The sequence below is a fragment of the Cervus canadensis genome, chromosome 29 (genome assembly GCF_019320065.1).
Source record: "Cervus canadensis isolate Bull #8, Minnesota chromosome 29, ASM1932006v1, whole genome shotgun sequence".
NCBI classification, from domain to species: domain Eukaryota; kingdom Metazoa; phylum Chordata; class Mammalia; order Artiodactyla; family Cervidae; genus Cervus; species Cervus canadensis.
Genome location: NC_057414.1, coordinates 29,718,286 through 29,737,484, shown reverse-complemented (window position 1 = coordinate 29,737,484; position 19,199 = coordinate 29,718,286). Strand labels below are relative to the sequence as shown.

The window sequence follows — 19,199 nt, the reverse complement described above, 5'->3', positions numbered from 1 at the left end:
TGTCTGCACTGGGAAAATGGACTTAGATATTCTTATTTTTTCATTGTGGTTTCGCTGGGTTGAAAACAGACAGTTGCACTGTGTGAATGTCTAGAAGTATGCTTTTCCCTTCTCTGTCCAGATTTATTTATTAAAAGAAAAACACATCTGCATAAAAAAGCCTTAGAACACAGGAAGAATGTCCACTTTGTTTTTCTTTCTGCAGCACCGAGACATGTGGGGTTTTAGCTTCCTCCGAGGGGTTTTTGAAGACTGGCTTTCATCTCCAACAAGGCTTTTTTTTTTCCCATTGGAAAAAAGCAGCCCTTTTTTTGGGGGGGGGTTGAAAATGTATTTATATAATGTATAAATAAATAAGAAAGACAAGAGAGAATTTCCTTTAGAAATTTATGGAAAAAATCCTGCTTTTTGAACATCATTAATTGGGAGTGAGTCGCTGACTGGTGGAACTGGTCCCAGCCCAGTTCCACTCAGCCATCTGTCCCTTTATTCTGGTTTAAAATGTTTCGATATTGCCTTCTCCTGCTTTTCCCTTTCTTTCCCTCTGTTCCCTTCTCTGCCATCCATCCTTGCCCATCTTCACGGCCCGCTCTGTCTCTCCTCTCCTCTCCCAGCTCCTCTCTGCCTGCCCCCTGGCCCCCAGTCCTCCCGCCTTGCTCCCAAGCCCTTCTTCTGCTTTGCCCGGGTAGCTCTCGGTGACCGGAGCCCTCACTGGAATAAGCCTGTCTCTGTGCTTGTTTCCTGCGTGGGAGGGAGAGGCCGGCCTTGAGAAAACAGTTCAAAAGTGCAGAAAAACTCTACCTCTTCCAGCCTAAATAAATGGGCCCCACTCCGTTTGTTTGTCCAGATTTTTCCTTTGCCCACGGAGAAAACTGCCCGTCTTCCACCTTGACCAGCCCAGTCTTCCGATGATGCTCAGCCAGCCCCTTCGTGCCTGTCTTGCCCCCAGACCACGTATAGAGACGTCTCGGGCCTCTGACTTGGGGTTCTGGGTGGGATGGGTCTTGGAGACTCAAGCTCTGGCGTTGCAGCTGCTGTCGGCCGAGTGGCCCAGGAATTGAGGCACTTCCTTTGTCCAGAAAGAACTTCCTCTGTAATGAGAATGATGGAGAAAATGAAAGGAGATGTTCTTGTGTCCATCATGTCTGCCTCCCCTGCTTTTAACTCTATTAATAGGTGGAAAGTACCCAGCTTTTGTGTCTGAACATTGGAGTCTGAGTGCTGGTGAGGTCACTTGAGTGACCTGGTCACCTTGGTTCAGTCACTTAAGGACCCTTTGTGAGTCTCCACCCCCTCACCTATGTAATGCAGAGAATACTGAATGCTTGATTGTTTTCAGGCTCATAGTAGCATAGGGGAGAATACATTTTCTAAAATGTAAACCTCTTCTCAGATACCACCGAAAATGATAGGTGGGAATCAGGTGATGTGGAAACGAATTGGGCAGCCTGATGAGCGATCCTCACAGAGTGGAGTATCAAAGAGTCGTGTGTAAACTGAAAGAGCGGAAGCTGGGACAATAGCGAGATGCAGGATGTCAAATATTTTCCATAGTCTTCTTGAGTGGGGTTATCCTTTGCCACATTGTTGCCAAAGCCTTCTGACCTTGTCATGAGTATTTTATTTAGTTGAAGGCAGGGCAGGAGTTTGCCCTGGCCCAGAAGGCTAAGATAGGGAAGAACTAGTGGGGTGCACTGTGTCAAAGTGAAGCGAAAGTGTTAGTCACTCAGTCATGTCTGACTCTTTGCGACCCCATGGACTGTAGCCTGCCAACCTCCTCTGTCCGTGGAATTCTCCAGGAAAGAATACTTGGGGTTATGGTTCCCTTCTCCAAGGGATATTCTTGACCCAGGGATGAAACCCAGGTCTTCTGCTTTGCAGGCAGATTCTTTACCCTCTGAGCTACCAGGGAAGCCCTGCGTTGCACCAGTTTGGTTGTCTGTAATCTTTGGAGCTCAAGGAGCCCAATGAGTGCTTTCCTCCTGAGTAATATGGAGACCCCGCCTCTGTGTTTTCTGTGACAAATGGAGTGACTGTTCTGAGACGTTTAGGACTTATAAAATGCCTGGTGTGGAGTCAGGTGTAACTGTCTATATAGAAAATGATTTGAAACCTGTGATCTGCTCTGTAAATGGCTTTGAATGATTGTTTAGGAAATGTATTCTTTAAAGTAGAGTTCCCTGGTGGCTCAGATGGTAAAGAATCTGGCTGCAATGCAGGAGGCCTGGGTTAGGCAGCCTTCCTTCTATGCAGGAATCTTAATCTCAATAATGAAAACATTCTTTTTAAATTGTGAGCATGTTGTTCATTTACGGGCACGTGCATGACTTGGGCAAAATGCAGGCTGGGTTCTGGCAAATGACAAACATGGAAAAAAATTTTGAGCACAAGATTTGTTTTGTTTTGTGCGATACTGACTCTGAGCTGGCATTCTTAGGAAGTTTTTAAAACCAAAAGATGTCTTAGGTCTTCTGGCTCCTGGAGCCCTGAGGTGTGGTCATGGCAAAATACATAGATGATGATTGCTACAAAAAATATTTCCCCCTAGCAGATTGGAGGATACAGAATAGGTAAGGAGTTTTCTGAGATAAAGATTTGGGGGGGTGTCAATTTCCACGTATATCTCAGAATCTGATTTTTGCATTTGTTTTCTCAGTTGCCTGGTTGTACGTGGGGAAATCGCCAGGTTGCTTCTCCTAGCTGTCTCTCTAAGCTTTGGGAAATAAAGTTGTGTGTATGTATACTTAGTTGCTCAGTCATGTCCGACTCTTTGCAACCCCATAGACTGTAGCTGCCAGACTCCGTTGTCCATGGGGATTCTTCAGGCAAGAATACTGGAGTGGGTTGCCACACCCTCCTCAGGGGATCTTCCTGACCCAGAGATCGAACCCAGGTCTCCCGCATTACAGGCGGATTCTTTACCGTCTGAACCATATATGTATATATATGTGTTTTTTCTATTTTACAAGACCATTTCTATTTTACCATATATGTGTGTGTGTGTGTGTGTGTATATATATATATGTCTTTCTATTTCACAAGACCCTTTTCGGTTCAATATAAGTCACCAATAATTTATTGAGCACTTCCTGGGCTTTGCACACCCAATGGCTCAGTAGTAAAGAATCCATCTGCCAATGCAGGAGATGCAGGTGTGATTCCTGGGTTCAGACGATCCCCTGGAGAAGGAAATGGCAACCCACTCCAATATATTTGCTTGGAGAATTCCATGGACAGAAAAGCCTGGTGGGGTACAACCCATGGAGTCACAAAGAGTGGGAGAGGACTGAGCGACTAAACAACAGCTACAGCTGTGGAATTTTCACACATTTAATTTACTCCTTGCTGCCAAGCAGGTAGAGAGAGAATCCTAGCTAGTAAAGGATGCTCTTGAGCTTCCGGTGATCCCTGAGGCCTGTCCCAGGCCCCCTCTCTTGCCAGGGCTGCTGGAGAAAGCACCGAATCAGGAGCTGTTCCAGCAGGGCACGCTCATTCAAGTATTTCTCCTTTCAGGCCCTGCGCCCAGTGTTTGGGGTGGGCGATCTGAACTGTGCTAAGGAAAGAAAGAGCAAGAAAACGTAGCTGCGGGACCCAGGGGATGGTTCAGCTTTCTGGCCCAGCTCCTGAAGCGGAAGTACCTCTCTGGGTTTCCCTGAACACCTGGGATTGATTTGGGGTTTGCTTCCACATGGAAACATTTGCTCAGGTGGAGGACGGAGAAGGGGAGTGGGGGAGTGGGGGTGGGGGGGGGTGGGGAATAAATCCAGTGATTAAAAATAGCTTGTGTGTGTCAGGTGCCTGAACGAATTGGGGAACACGCCCGCAGTCCCTTTTGTCTGGCAGGTCTGAGCTCCGCGCTGCCGAATTACAACCGCTTTCATTTGTCTTTCCTGCTCTCCTACCATGTAATGGTCAAGGGCTCATTGGAACCATGTGTGAGTCTGGTGAGTCACCAGATCCTCAGGACTTCAGCGGTAATCATGTGTTAAAACTCCTTTCGGGGGATGGGGAGGGTGGGGGTGGGTGAGGGGAGAAGGGAGGGACTGAAGTCACTTCCTACAGATGTTCTGATGCTCGTCTGTCTCTGCAGCCCTGGTTCTCAGGCACTTCCCCGGTGCAGTCTGAAGGCTGCTTTGCCTCTCAGAGGACCAGCCCTTCTGTCCTAGGATAGCATCTCTCTGAGAAAAGGCATCGACCTTTGGGGTTGGCTCACTGCACCCTAACAGTGTTCAGTATTCCCCGAGGCGGCAGGACTGGCTCTCAGTTTTGTTCAGTCAGGTCATTGGAGGATGAATTGGGAATTTTCTGTGCAGCTGCCTTCTCTTTCCTTCCTTTTTTTTTTTTTTTTTAAAAAAAAACTAGTTGGTGACTTCAAGGGTGTTGGTAAAAGCCCAGTTGGTTTTTTTCTAACTGATAAGGAGAATCTGTTTTGGGGACAGGGTGTCCCATTGTTTGGGACGATGATGGACTGCCTGGTCAGGATGGTCAGCTCATCCCGGGGACACTGAGCTCTTGCTTTTTGCTGGAGCCAGGAATCCTGCCTGTCTCTCATTGCTCTGTCACTTCATTAGGCTTGTGAAAGTGGGGCCGAGGGACAGAGGAGGGACATGGTTCCCTTCTTTGCATTAACCTCAGCCAGCAGCTTTGTGGATTCTACTGACTCCCTCAGCAGGAAGTCCTGGCTTGCCAAATTTCTAGTGCCTGTAACAGTTAGGAGTGTAGGACAAAGGGGACCCTTCCTTCCTAGCTCCAACCCATCCTTCCATCAATGAGAGAGAGAGTTTGAGCAAGATTCCTTGTTCAAGTCTTCTGAGATATTAGCATCTTGATAGGGTAAGTTTTCTTAGGGGCCAGTAAGGATTTTCCAGGGACAAGTAACTCCAGAGATAGTCACTAGCCATGGCCGTTTTGCTGTCTCTGTTCTGCTGACCTGAAGGACTAAAGGCGCCTCCTCTGTTGTTCCAGGCAGTCTGACATCTGCCCTTTGGGTGCTGGCCAGAATCCTCAGCCTCTTCTGCCCACTCCTAGTCATTCCTAGTAAGTTCGTGAGGACATTAGCAGTCAGGAAGGATTATCTCTGCAGTCTTCTACTTGGAGGACATGGGGGTGGAAAGCGTGATAGCTGACCACTGAGCTTTGCAGTCATTCCTTTCTAATCCAGCTCTGTCACTCTCCGGATCGTGGTCGGGGTGCTTTTTAAAAGAAGCCTTGTGGTTCTAGTGGGCCAATGATGAAATGTAGACCTGGATTTAAGCACAGTGGAAAGTAATCTGAAGCCTTCTTGTCTTTTTCTGTGAGCTTATCTGTTTCTTGTAAGCTTTCATAGTATGATCCTCCTTTATCTCAGAAATATCCTCGTGACAATAAAATATTTGTGGGTGAAATGGCATGTTGCCTAGGATTAGCCTTACAGTTCTCCTGTGTGTGTGTGTGTGTGTGTAGGGGAGATGAAGTAAAAACTGATAGTGTTGATGGATTTTAAATAGGGATTTATTACACTATTCTCTCTGCCTTGGTCTATGTTTAAAAATAAACCATAGGGGCTTCCCTAATGGCTCATTGATAAAGAATTCGCCTGCCACGACAGCCGGAGACATGGGTTCTATCCCTGGTCTGGGAAGATCCCACATGCCTTGGAGCAACTAAAGCCCGTGAACCACAACTTCTGAGCCCACGCGCCCTAGGGCCCATGCTTCACAACAAGAGAAGCCGCTGCAATGAGAAGCCTGTGCCCCACAGCTGTAGAGTAGCCCCTGCTTGTCACAGCTAGAGAAAAGTCTGTGCAGCAATGAAGACCCGGCACAGCCAAAAATAAAAAAAAATTAAAAAAAAAAATTAAACCCCATGAGGGGTAGACACTGCATATCCACAGACCTCTTTTGAGCAGTGCATTGGTTGAGTGACTTTACCCAGTGTGATTATACTAGTGGCAAAACTGAGAACCCATAGATTTTGACCAACAAGCCAAGGCAAGCCCGGGGCATGTCCTACCATGTCTGTTCTCCCTGTCTTAAGACTCTTCTCTCTCCATTTCTGACAGTTGTCCTTTTTTCTTCTCCAGTTGAATAAGGTTTCTTCTTGATCCTTTCACTTTAAGAAACCTATTTCAACCAGACTTTATGTAACTAATTAACCTTACATTATGCGCACAGTTGCACATCAGGATGACTGAGGGGTGAGTGCAGACAGGGAAGGGGGGGGCCAGGTTGTCATCTATCATGTGTCACTTTGTATGAAAGGAAAGAAGCCTCGCAACCCTTAGTTCCAAGAAAGGACAGGATTACAGTCAGTTCTGTAAATAGCTTTTAATTATGTCTTTATGGGGTGAGCCATGTGAAGTCTTGGATTTCTTTGGTCTGGGAATGGTTTTACTTAATTTTTTAACTTTTATTGGTGTATAGTTGACTTACACTGTTGTGTTGGTTTCTGCTCTAGAGCAGAATGAATCAGTTATTCATATAGTTACATCCACTCTTCTTTAGATTCTTTTCCCATATAGGTCATTACAGAGTATTGGTAGAGTTCCCTGTGCTATACAGTAGGTCCTTATTAGTAAGCTGCTTTGTATATAGTGGTGTGTATATGTCAATCCCAGTCTCCTAAGTTACCCCCCTCCCCAGAGTTTTGTTTTTTAATTGCTTGTGCCTCAGCTTGCAGGCTGTTAGTCCCTGATCAAGGATTGAACCTAGGTCCTTGGTGGTGAAAGCAGAGTTTCTAACCACTGCCTCAATGTATCGGATTTTCAAATTCAGGAATGAAAGTTCCATTTTCTTTGTCTTAGCTGCAGAAATTTTTCTCTTGGATTTCTGATTTCTCTTGGATTTCTGGAGCAACTAAAGCCCATGAGCCACAACTACTGAGCCCCCGCTCATTCCAGTTTCCAGCAGCAGCAGAACAGAGTGAAAAGACTGTAGATGTGAGTCGAAAGATGAGAGTTTAAGCCAAGTTCTTGATCTCTTGCAGTCTTGGTTTCCTGTAATACTTTCCCAGCCCCGATCCTCCCCACCCCACCCCCACCCCATGCCACTTCATCTGGCAAGGATATTGGGGAATAGTCTGAGGGAAAGGTCTTGGTGGACTGTAGTAGTTTTCAGACGTAAGACGTATCATTCATTCTCAGTGTTTCTCTCCTGCTGCTGTTGATGGGGACAGTACCCACTTCCCATGGGTGGTGTAGTCATGGTAATCCACCAGGCTCTGACCAGTTCAGTGGCTGCATATGCCTGGAACATGCACCTTGGATTTCTAATCATCACCTAACCCTCGGGTCCCAGATGTTCCCGTCTTCCTGCCATTTATGTGAGGAGGGGGAGAGGAGGAACCTCTCAGGTCAGCAAGGCCATTTGTCTTGAACTTCTGGAATCAACGCCACTTCAAGCTTAGATTCTGGGTACCATTGTTGATACGAGCCATTCAGTTTCAAACAACTTTAAAGAATGATATGAAAAGTCAAGTGAGTTGGGTTCTTGACATTGAGTAGGCCTTAACTTTGAGTTCCTTTTGAGTGAATTGAAACCCTTGTTTTGCATTTGACTTAAACATCCTTGAGATGTGTAAGTTTTTGTTTAGGACGAGGTCACAGTGAACGACAAGCAGATGTTTCTCTGTGTTGAAAAAGGCCACAGCTTGTTGTGTCCCTCCTGATTCACTGAAAGCTGTCTGTTCATTTCTACTCCAATACTCTGCAGTCTTGATTGGACCGAGTTTGGGACTATTATTTACTCTCTGTCTTCTGTACAACTCTCCTGTCAGAAACATGGGTGATTCTTATAAATATTAACTCAGATTTGGGGTCCTAGGGAATATTCGCTGGGTCAGAAAGAAGGCTGAACACTGAAGAACTGATGCTTTCAAACTGTGGGGCTGAAGAAGACTCTTGAGAGTCCCTTGGACAGCAGGGAGATCAAACCAGTCAATCCTAAAGGAAGTCAGTCCTGAATATTCATTGGAAGGACAGAAGCTGAAGCTCCAGTACTTTGACCACCTAATGGGAAGAGCCGGCTCATTGGAAAAGACCTTGATGCTGAAAAAGATTGAGGGCAGGAGGAGAAGGAGATGACAAATATGAGATGGTTGGATGGCATCATCGCCTCAATGGACATGAGTTTGAGCAAATTCCAGGAGATTATGTAGGACAGGGAAGCCTGGCGTGCTTGCAGTCCATGGACTCACAGAGTCGGACACAACTTAGTGACTGAACAACAGCAGAAATCTAATATACTTGTAACATGGTTGTTTCATAAGTATATTTAGAGTCTCCACTGTATCATCTTACTATATATTTCCAGGTCAGGCATTTAACGTTTTGAGACAAATGTGTTATTGCAATTTTAAGATTTTGCCATTGGAGAAGGAGATGGCAACCCACTCCAGTATTCTTGCCTGGAGAATTCCATGGACAGAAAAGCCTGGCAGGCTGTAGTCCACGGGGTTTGCAAAGAGTTGGACAAAACTAAGCAACTGACACACATTGCAGTCATTGGGCTTCCCTGGTGAGTTAGTGGTAAAGAATCCGCCTGCCAACTCAGGGGACAGGAGTTTGATCCTTGTGTCAGGAAGATCCCCTGGAGAAGGACATGGTCAGCCCACCCCAGTATTCTTGCCTGGGAAATCCCACGGACAGAGGAGCCTGGTGGCCTGCAGGCCATGAGGTTGCAAACAGTCAAACACGACTCCGTGACTAAACAACAACCACCACAGTTACAATTATCAGCACAGGGGCAATTTTAGTACTTGTCCATAAAATACATTTAGTTAGCTTCTGTGGAGCCTTGATTACTTTCTGGGTGCTGTTGCTAACATTAGAAGTATTTTTGGTATCTAATGCAAATTATTTTAATAGGTAATGAGACAAAGTATGGTGCCTGCTTGGACTAAACCATGTCACCTTCTCCACCTGTGTAATGATTTCTTTATTGTTGTTGGTGATTGCCATTTAACATTGGTCATTGACAGAACTGGCATGGACATAAATGAGCAACATAGAGGACTTTTTTGCATTCATATTCTACATGATGAGAGTTTAATATTTTATATTAATATCCACTTTTGAATGTGATTATTCATCATCATTTAAATGGAACTCCTGTGCTACTGAAAAATTCAATCCTGCCTGTTTGTCCATTCCCTTATAGAGGAGTTTAGGGTTTTTTTTTTAACCCCAAATTCTACACTGTTAAGAAAATAGATGAAGCTCTGACATTCCTGTCTGAGTCCTTTGGGTCCAAGGACAGTGATAATGCCTTCCTCCGAGCTAATCAAGTGCAGGTGTCCCGAATGTGTGGGGTTGACTTTCCCCAGCTGGGCTGTGAGCACCTTTTCAAGAGATCTGGCACTTTGAATCCCCACCTAGGGGCGCAGCCCATGAGCGCCCTGCAGCTGCAGCTGATGGCATGTAGATCAGGCTTTTGAAGATGGCATTGAGGTGGGCAGGCATAAGTAAGTCCAGCTGCTTCCCTTGGAGAGAGTTAAGCCAGAACCCAGAAGTGCCAGCTCCCAGACAGGAAGCTGAAACCTACGTGGGGTGTTGTCGGCCTAGAGGCGTGCACATCATCCTGGCATCTGACTGCCCAGGCTTTCCTGTTTAGAAGTTGCCTGGGACCTTTTCGCCGGTCTCATCCTTCAGTTCCAGTTCACAGAATCATCACTTGCCCATCCATTTGGCCTGGCTCTCATCTTCCACATGTGCTCTCCTGGCCAGTTTCCGCCATGCATAGAGTCCTTTTCATCGAGTTATAAATCCAGTGGCAGGAACACACACACACAACAGAACCCACAGAGTTCAAGTTCATGGATTCATGCTGGGTGGGGGCAAAGGGAAGGAGAGTTGATTCGTATTCGGAAGACACTGAATTCATCCAGCCTCTGTTGATTGACTCCTGTGGTTCGGTCAGAAGCCATACTCTTGGTTAAATAAAGAGTCCTTTTCTCTGAATCAAACTGACTTCCACTCTGAGGGGAGACTTCCTGGACCTGTCCCATAGCTGTTCTGGGGCGAGGAGAGTGGGGACGGGCGGGGGGAGCACTAATGTCTTTCTTAGTGACTCATTTGATGATTACTCCATTGTTCAAAGGACTGGATGTTATGTAATCAACATTTTATCCCCTCCCCCCACTTTTCCCCCTGTAACAATCTGGGATTTTCCATCATTTTGTCAGTCTTCCTGAAGGCATGTTGATTTTTCCACTAGGTTTTTTTGGGCATGACCCAAAGCAACCCAAACTCTCTACTCCCTGGAACTTCAGATCCCCCTCGGTGCAGGGCCTGGGAGAACCACGGCTGTGAACCCTCCTGTCCTTCCAGGGCAAGAGGGCTGACACTGGGCGGCTTCCTGACAGCCTGGCTCAGAGCAAGCTATGGGAAAGTGCTGCCTGCCCTTTTTTCTTGCCTCGTAATTTCCATTCATTTTGACATTCAGAAGCAATAGACTTGCTTCTTTTTTCAGAGGTCATCAGTTGTCATTTTTTTGTCCCTCCTTTATGTTTCCATGTTATCCAGCCAATAACACATTGTGTATATCCAGGGAACTTTTTGGACTTCCTAGGTGGCGCTGGTGGTAAAGAACTCGCCTGCCAATACAGGTAGACCTAAGAGTCGCAGGTTCGATCCCTGGGTGGGGAAGATCCCCTGGAGGAGGACATGGCAACCTGCTCCAGTATTCTTGCCTGGAGAATCCCATGGACACAGGAGCTTGGTGGGCTACAGTCCATGGGGTCACAAAGACACAACTGAAGTGACTTAGCCCACTGGGAACTTTTTAACCAGCCAGAGATGGCTGGTGGAGGAACTTCTCAGTGGCCCTGCCTGGAACGCAGCCATTTTATGTCCGTTTCACATGAAACATGGAAGATTCAGCGAGAGTAGGAGGACTTATGTAAATGACTGCAGTGAAGTGCATTGATGTCTAAAGGTCACAGGACAGCTCGTAGGAATTCTCGTCATTTCTTTTTCGCTTTTTGTTGGAAATTGTGCCTGAGGTAGATTTGGAGGACTTTTAACTTGAACCATAGCTACATGTCTTGGCTTTGAACATGGTCTGCAAGTACAAGAGGGATTGGATACAGCAGAGATGAAAGTACATGTAACAGTAGTAAAGGACCCATTTGTGATTCTACAGATGTTGACACCTCACTCTTCTTCACCACCTACATGAGTCAGGTTTGTAGTTATTGTCTCCTCTATGCACTTCACATCTGCCCACTTCACTTTTTCTGTAGAGCCACCTTCCTAGGCAAAGCCACCATCATCCCTCACCACAGCTGATGCAAGAGCTTTTTAACAAGGCTTCCTTCACCCATTCAGAAATACCTCCTAAACCATATGGGGCAGCTAAAAAGGAGTTTTTTTTTTTCTCATTTTTAAAAATTGTAGTAAAAATGAATATAACATAAAACCTACCAACTCAACCATTTTTAAGTTACAGTTTGTGCGTGCATGCTAAGTCACTTCATTTGTGTCTGATTCTTTGAGACCGCATGGACTATAGCTCGACAGGCTCCTCTGACCATGGCATTCTCCAGGCAAGAATGCTAGAATGGGTTGCCATGCCCCTTCCAGGGGATCTTCCGATCCAGGGATCAAACCCATGTCTCTTATGTCTCTTGCATTGGCAGGTGGGTTCTTTACCAGTAGCACCATCTGGGAAGCCCCGATTACAGTTTAGTGGGGTTAAATACATCCATGTTGCCATCACCACCATCCACCTCCAGAACTGTTTTCATCCACAGAACTGAAACTCTGTTCCCAAGACACAACTCCCCGCCCCTTCCACCCCATTCCCTCCTCCTTCCAGGCCCTGGCAGCTACCAGTCTACTTGCTGACTCTATAAACTTGTACCTCATATAATCTGTTTTTTCGTGACTGACTTATTTCTTTTACCATAATGGGAAGTCTCATCCATGTTGAAGTGTGTGTTAGAATTTGCTTCCTTTCTAAGGCAGAATGATATTGCATAGTATGTATAGACCATTGGTGCATTTTGCTTGTCCTTTCATCTGTTGATGAACAGTTGACTGCCTCTACATTTTAGTGCTTGTGAATAATGCTGCTATGAAGATAAATGTACAAATATCTCTTCAAGACTCTGCTGTCAATTTTTCTAGGTATATGGTGGTGGTTTAGTCGCTAAGTCGTATCTGACTCCTGCAACCCCATGGACTGTAGCCTGCCAGGCTCCTCTTTCCCTGGGATTCTGTAGGCAAAAATACTGGAGTGGGTTGCCATTTCCTTCTCCAGGGGATCTTCCTGACCCAGGAATCGAACCCGAATTTCCTGCATTGCAGGCAGATTCTTTACCAACTGAGTTACGAGGGATATAGAGAATGCCTAAAACTCAACAAAAAAAGGCAAATAACCCTATTAAAAGTGATTAAAATGCTTGAATAGACATTTCTCCAAAGAAGATACACAAATGGCCAGTAAGCAGATGGAAAGATGCTCAACATCACTAATCATTAAGGAAATGCACATCAAAACTATAGTGTGATACCGCTTCGTGTGTTTTAGGATGGCCGCTATAAAAAAATGCAGAAAATGGTGAGAGTTGGCAGGGAGGTGGAACTGTTGCACACTGCATTGTTGTTTAGTCCTTCGGTCGTGTCTGACTTTCTGTGACCCCCTGGAATGTATCCTGCCAGGCTCCTCTGTGCATGGAATTCTCCAGGCAAGAATACTGGAATGGGTTGTCATTTCCTCCTCCAGGGAGTCTTCCAAACCCAGGGATTGAACCCATGACTCTTGCGTCTCCTGCATTGGCAGGTGGGTTCTTTACCATCAGACTACCTGGGAAGCCCGATGTGCACCGTGGTGGGGTAAAATCATGCAGCCACTGTGAGGAAAACAGGATGGAAGCTCCTTGAGAAATTAAAAATAGAATTACCGTAGGGACTTCTTTGGTGGTCCAGTGATAAACACTCCGTATTTCCAATGCATGAGGAGCAGGTTCAATCTCTGATTGGGAAACTAAGGTCCCACATGCTGTGCAGTGAGGCAAAAAAAAAGAATTACTACAAGGTGATCTTCTTCAGACAAAATATAATCATGTCATTCCTCTGCATACAACTCTCAGGGCCTTTCTGTCTTACTCAGGACACAATTGTAAATTCCTGAACACCCTCCTTATTTACCTTTTCAACCTCGTCTCAGGCTGCTCTCCCCAGTCACTGTGCTCCAGCTCCCTGACCTTTTCGATACTAAAGCAGCCGAGGTTCTCCTCTTCCCTCGTCTCAGAATCTTCAGCTACGCTATTCCCTTCATCTAGGATCTCAGTCCTCTAATATCAATGCTCATGAGGGTTACCTGGATTCTGTGTTGAAAAGGATTTCCGGGCTCCGCCCACTCAGAGGTTGTAATTCAGGAGGTCTATGTGGGGCTGAGTTCCCAGGTGATGCTGATACGGCTGGTCTGGGGACCACACGTTGAGAACCACTGGTCTGAAGTAATTTTCTTAAATTCCTGTATCCTGTCTCCTTCAGATCTCAGGTCAAACATCTGTCTTCTGAAGGAGGCTTTTGCTGATTCCTTCAGACCTACAGGGCACTCTATTACGGGTTAACACTTCATTTCCTACTCCTGTGAAGCCCTTGTTGATGTTGTATTTGAAGTTAAATTGTGCAAATAGATTTTTACTAACCGATTTCCCTGCTGGAACATGATACCCAACCCCATCAGGGTGGGAATCATTTCTGCCTTGTTCAGTGTTCTTTCCCTAATCTCTTGCATGTAGCAAGGGCTAAATAATTACTTATTGAATGAATGCTGTTATTTCCTTTTCAGAGGTAACAGCAAGTGTGCAGAAACATTAATATTCTCAGTGAATGTGAAGGATGAATAGAGGCTATGGGGAATTGGTAGAGCTATTCAGAAAGAATTAACGTATTTTGTCAGAGATACAGACATTCAAGGCAAGAGTCAGGAATTTTTTTTTTTTTTTACAGACCCTACCACACTATGGAAAGCCCCCCAAATTTTACCTGCCCTGGTGATGATGCTACTACAGTTATTTCTCAGCGTGCCTCTTTCAGCCCATTCATGCTCTATTATATTTTATGGGTGGTTAATTACCTATTTAGTTTCATTTTTAAAATTGAGGTATAACTGACATGTATTTATTACTTTCAGGTGCATAGCATAATGATTTGATATTTGTATATATTGCAGAATGATCACCACCATCAGTCTAGCTTATGTCCATCAGCTTTTTCATTTTTGTTTGTATTCATATGATATTTTTTGCCTTGCAGATATGGAATGTGCAGATGTCCCACTGTTAACTCCTAGCAGCAAAGAAATGATGTCTCAAGCCTTGAAAGCTACTTTCAGTGGTTTCTCTAAAGAGCAGCAACGTCTGGGAATTCCAAAAGGTAGGTTTTGTAGTGGGAAGGAGAGAGGATGGACCAGACTTTGAGATACGCTTGGTTTTCTCACCTGTTGGTTGAGATAGACACTATTACTCACCACCCTCAGTCAGCAGCCACAGACTGGGACAGACGTCTGTTGGAACAAGTGTAGACACATACTGAGGCTCCCTCATCTCCCAGGCTTGTCCCTGCCATCTTGGTCTTAGGGCAGTGGTGCCCAAACTTGTTTGAACATTAGAGAGGGGATCGTCAGAAAATTCCACAGCCCAGGCCAGATCCCAGACCAATTAAGTCACCATTGCTGGTCGCATCAGTAATTGTAAAGCTCAAGTGACTCTATTGTACAGACAGGTTTGGAAGGCATGGTCTTGGTGTCATTCTGGGGTGCCATTAGATGAACTCCATGAGCTCCAGTTCTGGGAATATACTCTTTTCCATGTCCTTTGGTGAAATGTGTTTATACTTGGGTATTCTCCTCTGAGGGCATTCCAGGTGCGCTAGTGGTAGAGAACCTGCTTGCCAATGCAGGAGGTTTGATCCCTGGGTTGAGATCTCACGGAAGAGGGCTAGGCAACCCACTCCAGTATTCTTGCCTTGGAGAATCCCATGGACAGAGAAGCCTGGCGGCCTGTGGTCCACAGGGTTGCAAAGAGTCAGACACAGCTGAAGTGACTTAGCATGCATGCATTCTCCTCTGAAACGGCTTATTTGGGAATGTAAAGGGAAGTGAACTGTAGTGGTCAGAAAGGAAAAATGGCTAGGGAAGACTTAAGCCTTGACTAAGCGGCATTTTCCGAGCAACTGAGAGCAGAAAGAACACGTTTCTATTGAGTAAGAGAAACAGAGGCTGCCTTTGCACCCAGCCAGAGCTACTGCTGCGGGAGCGGCTTCCACCCTGCCAGACACAGGCCTCAGGGAGATTGCATGAATGAATCTGTCTGCCTTTCCACAAAGAATAATAACCTGCTTTCCCACAAACCTCCGCTGACAGCAGAGCCCAGTAGTAAAGCAGAGTAAAGTGAGTTCTGACCATCCACTTTTCCACCATCTCATGAAGTCATCTTCTAGACTGAAGGGGATAACACTGAGAGGAGGTGTGCTGTAGGCGCCACACCCTGCCATCACCGGAGCCCTTTCAGTGTCAGGAGCTGGTGTAGTCATGTTAAACCGGGGCCACGCATGAAGGCTATATATCGTCTGTCCTACCTGGCTTCTCAATGCAGGGCCTGTCTTATGTATGTATCTTACAGGTTATCTGGTATAATACAGGTACCTAATAACATTGTTGGGCTTCCCTGGTGGCTCAGTAGTAAAGAATCTGCCTGCAATGCAGGAGACCCAGGTTCAATCCCTGGGTTAAGAAGATCCCCTGGAGAAGGAAATGGCTACCCACTCCAGTATTCTTGCCTGGGAAATCCCATGGACAGAAGTCTGGTGGGCTACAGTCCAGGGGGTTGCAAACAGTTGGACATGACTGAGTGACTAACACACACACACACACACACACACATGATAATGTTGTTACTACTAAGTATCACTTGAATGGTGCACTGTTACTAATTGCTATGATTACTATAGTTGGGCCTCCGCATCCAGGGGTTCCATATTGGTGGATTCAGACAACCACAGATCCAATTCTGTTGGCTGAATCTGGGGATGTGAGAACCCACAGACACAGAGGGCTGAGTGCACCCCGCCCTTTTGTATATATGAGGGAACATGCACCTCCCCAGATTTTGGTATCTGAAGGGGGCGGTCCTGAAACCAATCATGTTGGATATGCAAAGACAACTGTATTAACCGTCATTAACTAAGATAAGAATAATTAAGCATAATGGCCACAAGTAAATTACATGAATAAGTGGAGGGAGAGGTGAGTGCAACGTCCAGAGCACACTTGACTTTGTCACTATTGCCGTTGAAGGAGTCGTTTGTTCACTTGTCCCAGGCTTTAATGAAGTCTGATGGAAATAAGGCAGTGAGAGAGGAGATTCCTGGAACCTGTCGGAAGGTTCCATGGGTGGAGAATACTCTTTGTCACTTTTTGGCCGATGGCAGTGATCAGCTAACTGGTGGGAGGGAGAAGATGGGGCTGACCTGGATGCGAGGAGGAGGGTTGTGGAAGATACTCCATCAGGCCTTCCTCATTCCGTGAATCTGAGAACATCCTCAGCGAAGGTCAGGTGCTTCCATGTAGTGTCTGAGGCTCGGGGAAGAGTTGAGACCCTGATCTGCTGGGACATCATCTGATCTCTCCCCGCAGACCCCCGGCAGTGGACAGAGACCCACGTTCGGGACTGGGTGATGTGGGCTGTCAATGAGTTCAGCCTGAAGGGTGTGGACTTCCAGAAGTTCTGTATGAATGGGGCAGCCCTCTGCGCACTGGGAAAAGACTGCTTTCTCGAGCTGGCCCCGGACTTCGTTGGGGACATCTTATGGGAACACCTGGAGATCCTGCAGAAAGGTAAATGCATGAGGATGGGGTGGGGCAGGGGAGGTGGGACCTGCATAGGGCAGCTTCTGGAGTAGACTGGGGAGCGAGGTACCACATCGAAGTCATTCTCTGGGTGTCCAATCACAGCACATACGGTTTATGGAGACTTGCCGTATGGTGCCTGGTAGGGAGCAGGTGCTCCATAAACGTTAGTTTCTTTTTCTTCTATGTACTGGATGCTCCACTTTTTTTTTAATGTTTGTTTATTTTTAATTGATTCTTGGTTTACAATATTGGTTTGATTTCTGTCATACATCAACATGAATTAACCATAGCTATACATATGTCCCCTCCCTCTTGAGTCTCCCTCCCACCTCCCGTCCATTCCCACCCCTCTAGGTTATTCCAGAGCCCCAGTTTGAGTTCCCAGAGTCCTTCAGCAAATTCCCATTGGCTGTCTATTTACATATGTTCGTGTATATGTGAATGCTGCACTTTTCATCTTTACCTCCTAAAGCTTCTTGGGTTGCAAAGTTCTAATCTCAGTCTTTATCTTAGCCTCACATACTGCTTGAACAAGCAGCGCCCACAACCAGCAGCAAAAAAGTATTTCTTTCCTTTCTTTTTTTTTTGGCAATTGTGAAACACACTCCCTGGATCCACGGCCACATCCAAACTCAAGTGTTTCCGAGCTTCTTAATAAGCAGTCTTCTCTGCCCACTAACGGGATTGGAATTGCAGTCGCGAGGTACACCTTTTCCATCTGAAGCAGAAGCCAGGGTTATGTCAGGACGCCGTGTTGCAACCTTGTAATGACATGGCCTCTCCTACCAGCCTCTTCCAACCTTTTTGGACCGAGTGACTCATGCACCACAGTCCGGGCTGAGTATAGAAACAGCAGCAGGCGGCAAACTTGGGTGTTTTTGCGCTTATTTTTCTGAATTTCTTCTTAAAATAAATTGCAGTTACCAGCAGTCAGCAGTGCCCTCCAGCTGACTGTAAGCCTAGAAGCCCGTTGCCCTCTCTGACCCAGGCCCACCCTTTCCCTGTGGTCTCCAGCTCAACCCCTGGCGCAGACGCGGGGGGCAGGGAGCAGAGCTCAGGCTTAGCACTTTTTATTCCATATAATACCTTCCTTTGTTTAAGGATATTTTCCATTCTGCAATGCCCAGGAGAGACCCAAATTAGACTCCTCTGGGCACAGAAGTGTTACTCTACCCGCCACACCCCCCCCCCACCCCCCACTCCTTTCTCCTTAGCTGTAGCTGAAAAATAAATAAATAAGCAGAATTGAGAAGTAGGTGAATCTGGCCCAGGACTGCTGGGTGGCGGTACTGGCTTCCCCGAAGCCACGCCGTGATCTCGGTGTAACTGCACACAAACCACTCATAACGTGTTGACGTGAGCACTTGTTTATAGAGGGAAAGGATACGGCAGGCTCAGAGCAGGTCTGATGCAAGCATTGGCTTAGAAACATGGCAGTGGACTCTACCAGACCGTGTCACCCAAATATATGCTGCCAAAGCACCGCTTCCCTCTCGTTAGCACCCCAGGGCAGCCAGGTGTTCGGGTGTCTCAGCCGGCCTCTGATCAGTTACAGCTCATCTACACAGCATTTCCTTGTTTCCAAAGGGCTTGAAAATATGTTTTCCTTTTCTTAAGTTATGAAATTATGATAACACATTTACAGGAGACTTGGACAATATAGAACAAAGGTACATAGAGCTCCACTGTGTAATTATTTTTTAAGTAGATAAATTAAGATCTTTAGTTGCAGTTTCAATATCAAACTCTCAAAAATTAATAGGATGAATAGATAGAAAAGTTTGCACTGTGAACCAGTCCGTTTGGATTCTAAAAGCATCCCTGGGACACAGGAAGGGCATGTCCTCTTAGAGTGAGTCCTTGTCTCTGTACAATGAGGACCAGTCAGGTGGTTTCCTCAGCATCACTTGTTTCCTTAAACCTGGGGCTTTTCAGTCAAACTTCCCTTCCTGTGTTCTTTGTGTAGTGATATGGACTCATGGGGGAGCTTCTGGCTTTGTTGTTGTTCAGTCACCAAGGCATGTCTGACTGTTTGTGACCCCATGGACTGTAGCACGCCAGGTCTCCCTGCCCCTCACCATCTCTCGGAGCCTGCCCAAGTTCATGTCCATTGAATCGGTGAAGCCATCCAACGGTCTCATCCTCTGTTGTCTTCTTCTCCTCCTGCCTTCAGTCTTTCCCAGCATCAGGGTCTTTTCCAGTGAATCAGCTATTTACCTTCCTGCAGAGGAATCATACCAGTGAATTTAGGAGAATGAGAGCGTAATGGAGTGAGTTTGAGAACATCTCACCCCTTGTCAAGGGAGATGGAGCACTGTGCTTCTGCAGATCCTCCAAGAGCTGAGCGTGATGTTTGTATTG

The 19,199-nt window shown here is 46.1% G+C and overlaps 1 protein-coding gene across 4 annotated transcripts in view; it reads left to right on the top strand.

Annotated features, from left to right (window-relative positions):
• Positions 1–19,199, top strand: part of ETS1 (ETS proto-oncogene 1, transcription factor) — a 140,432-nt gene that overhangs the window by 89,082 nt on the left and 32,151 nt on the right. For all 4 annotated transcript variants that reach the window (XM_043452594.1, XM_043452592.1, XM_043452593.1 and 1 more), the window contains 2 exons: positions 14,243–14,362; positions 16,623–16,823. In XM_043452594.1, coding sequence (XP_043308529.1) covers positions 14,243–14,362; positions 16,623–16,823 — 321 coding nt within the window. The remainder of the gene's footprint in view (positions 1–14,242; positions 14,363–16,622; positions 16,824–19,199) is intronic.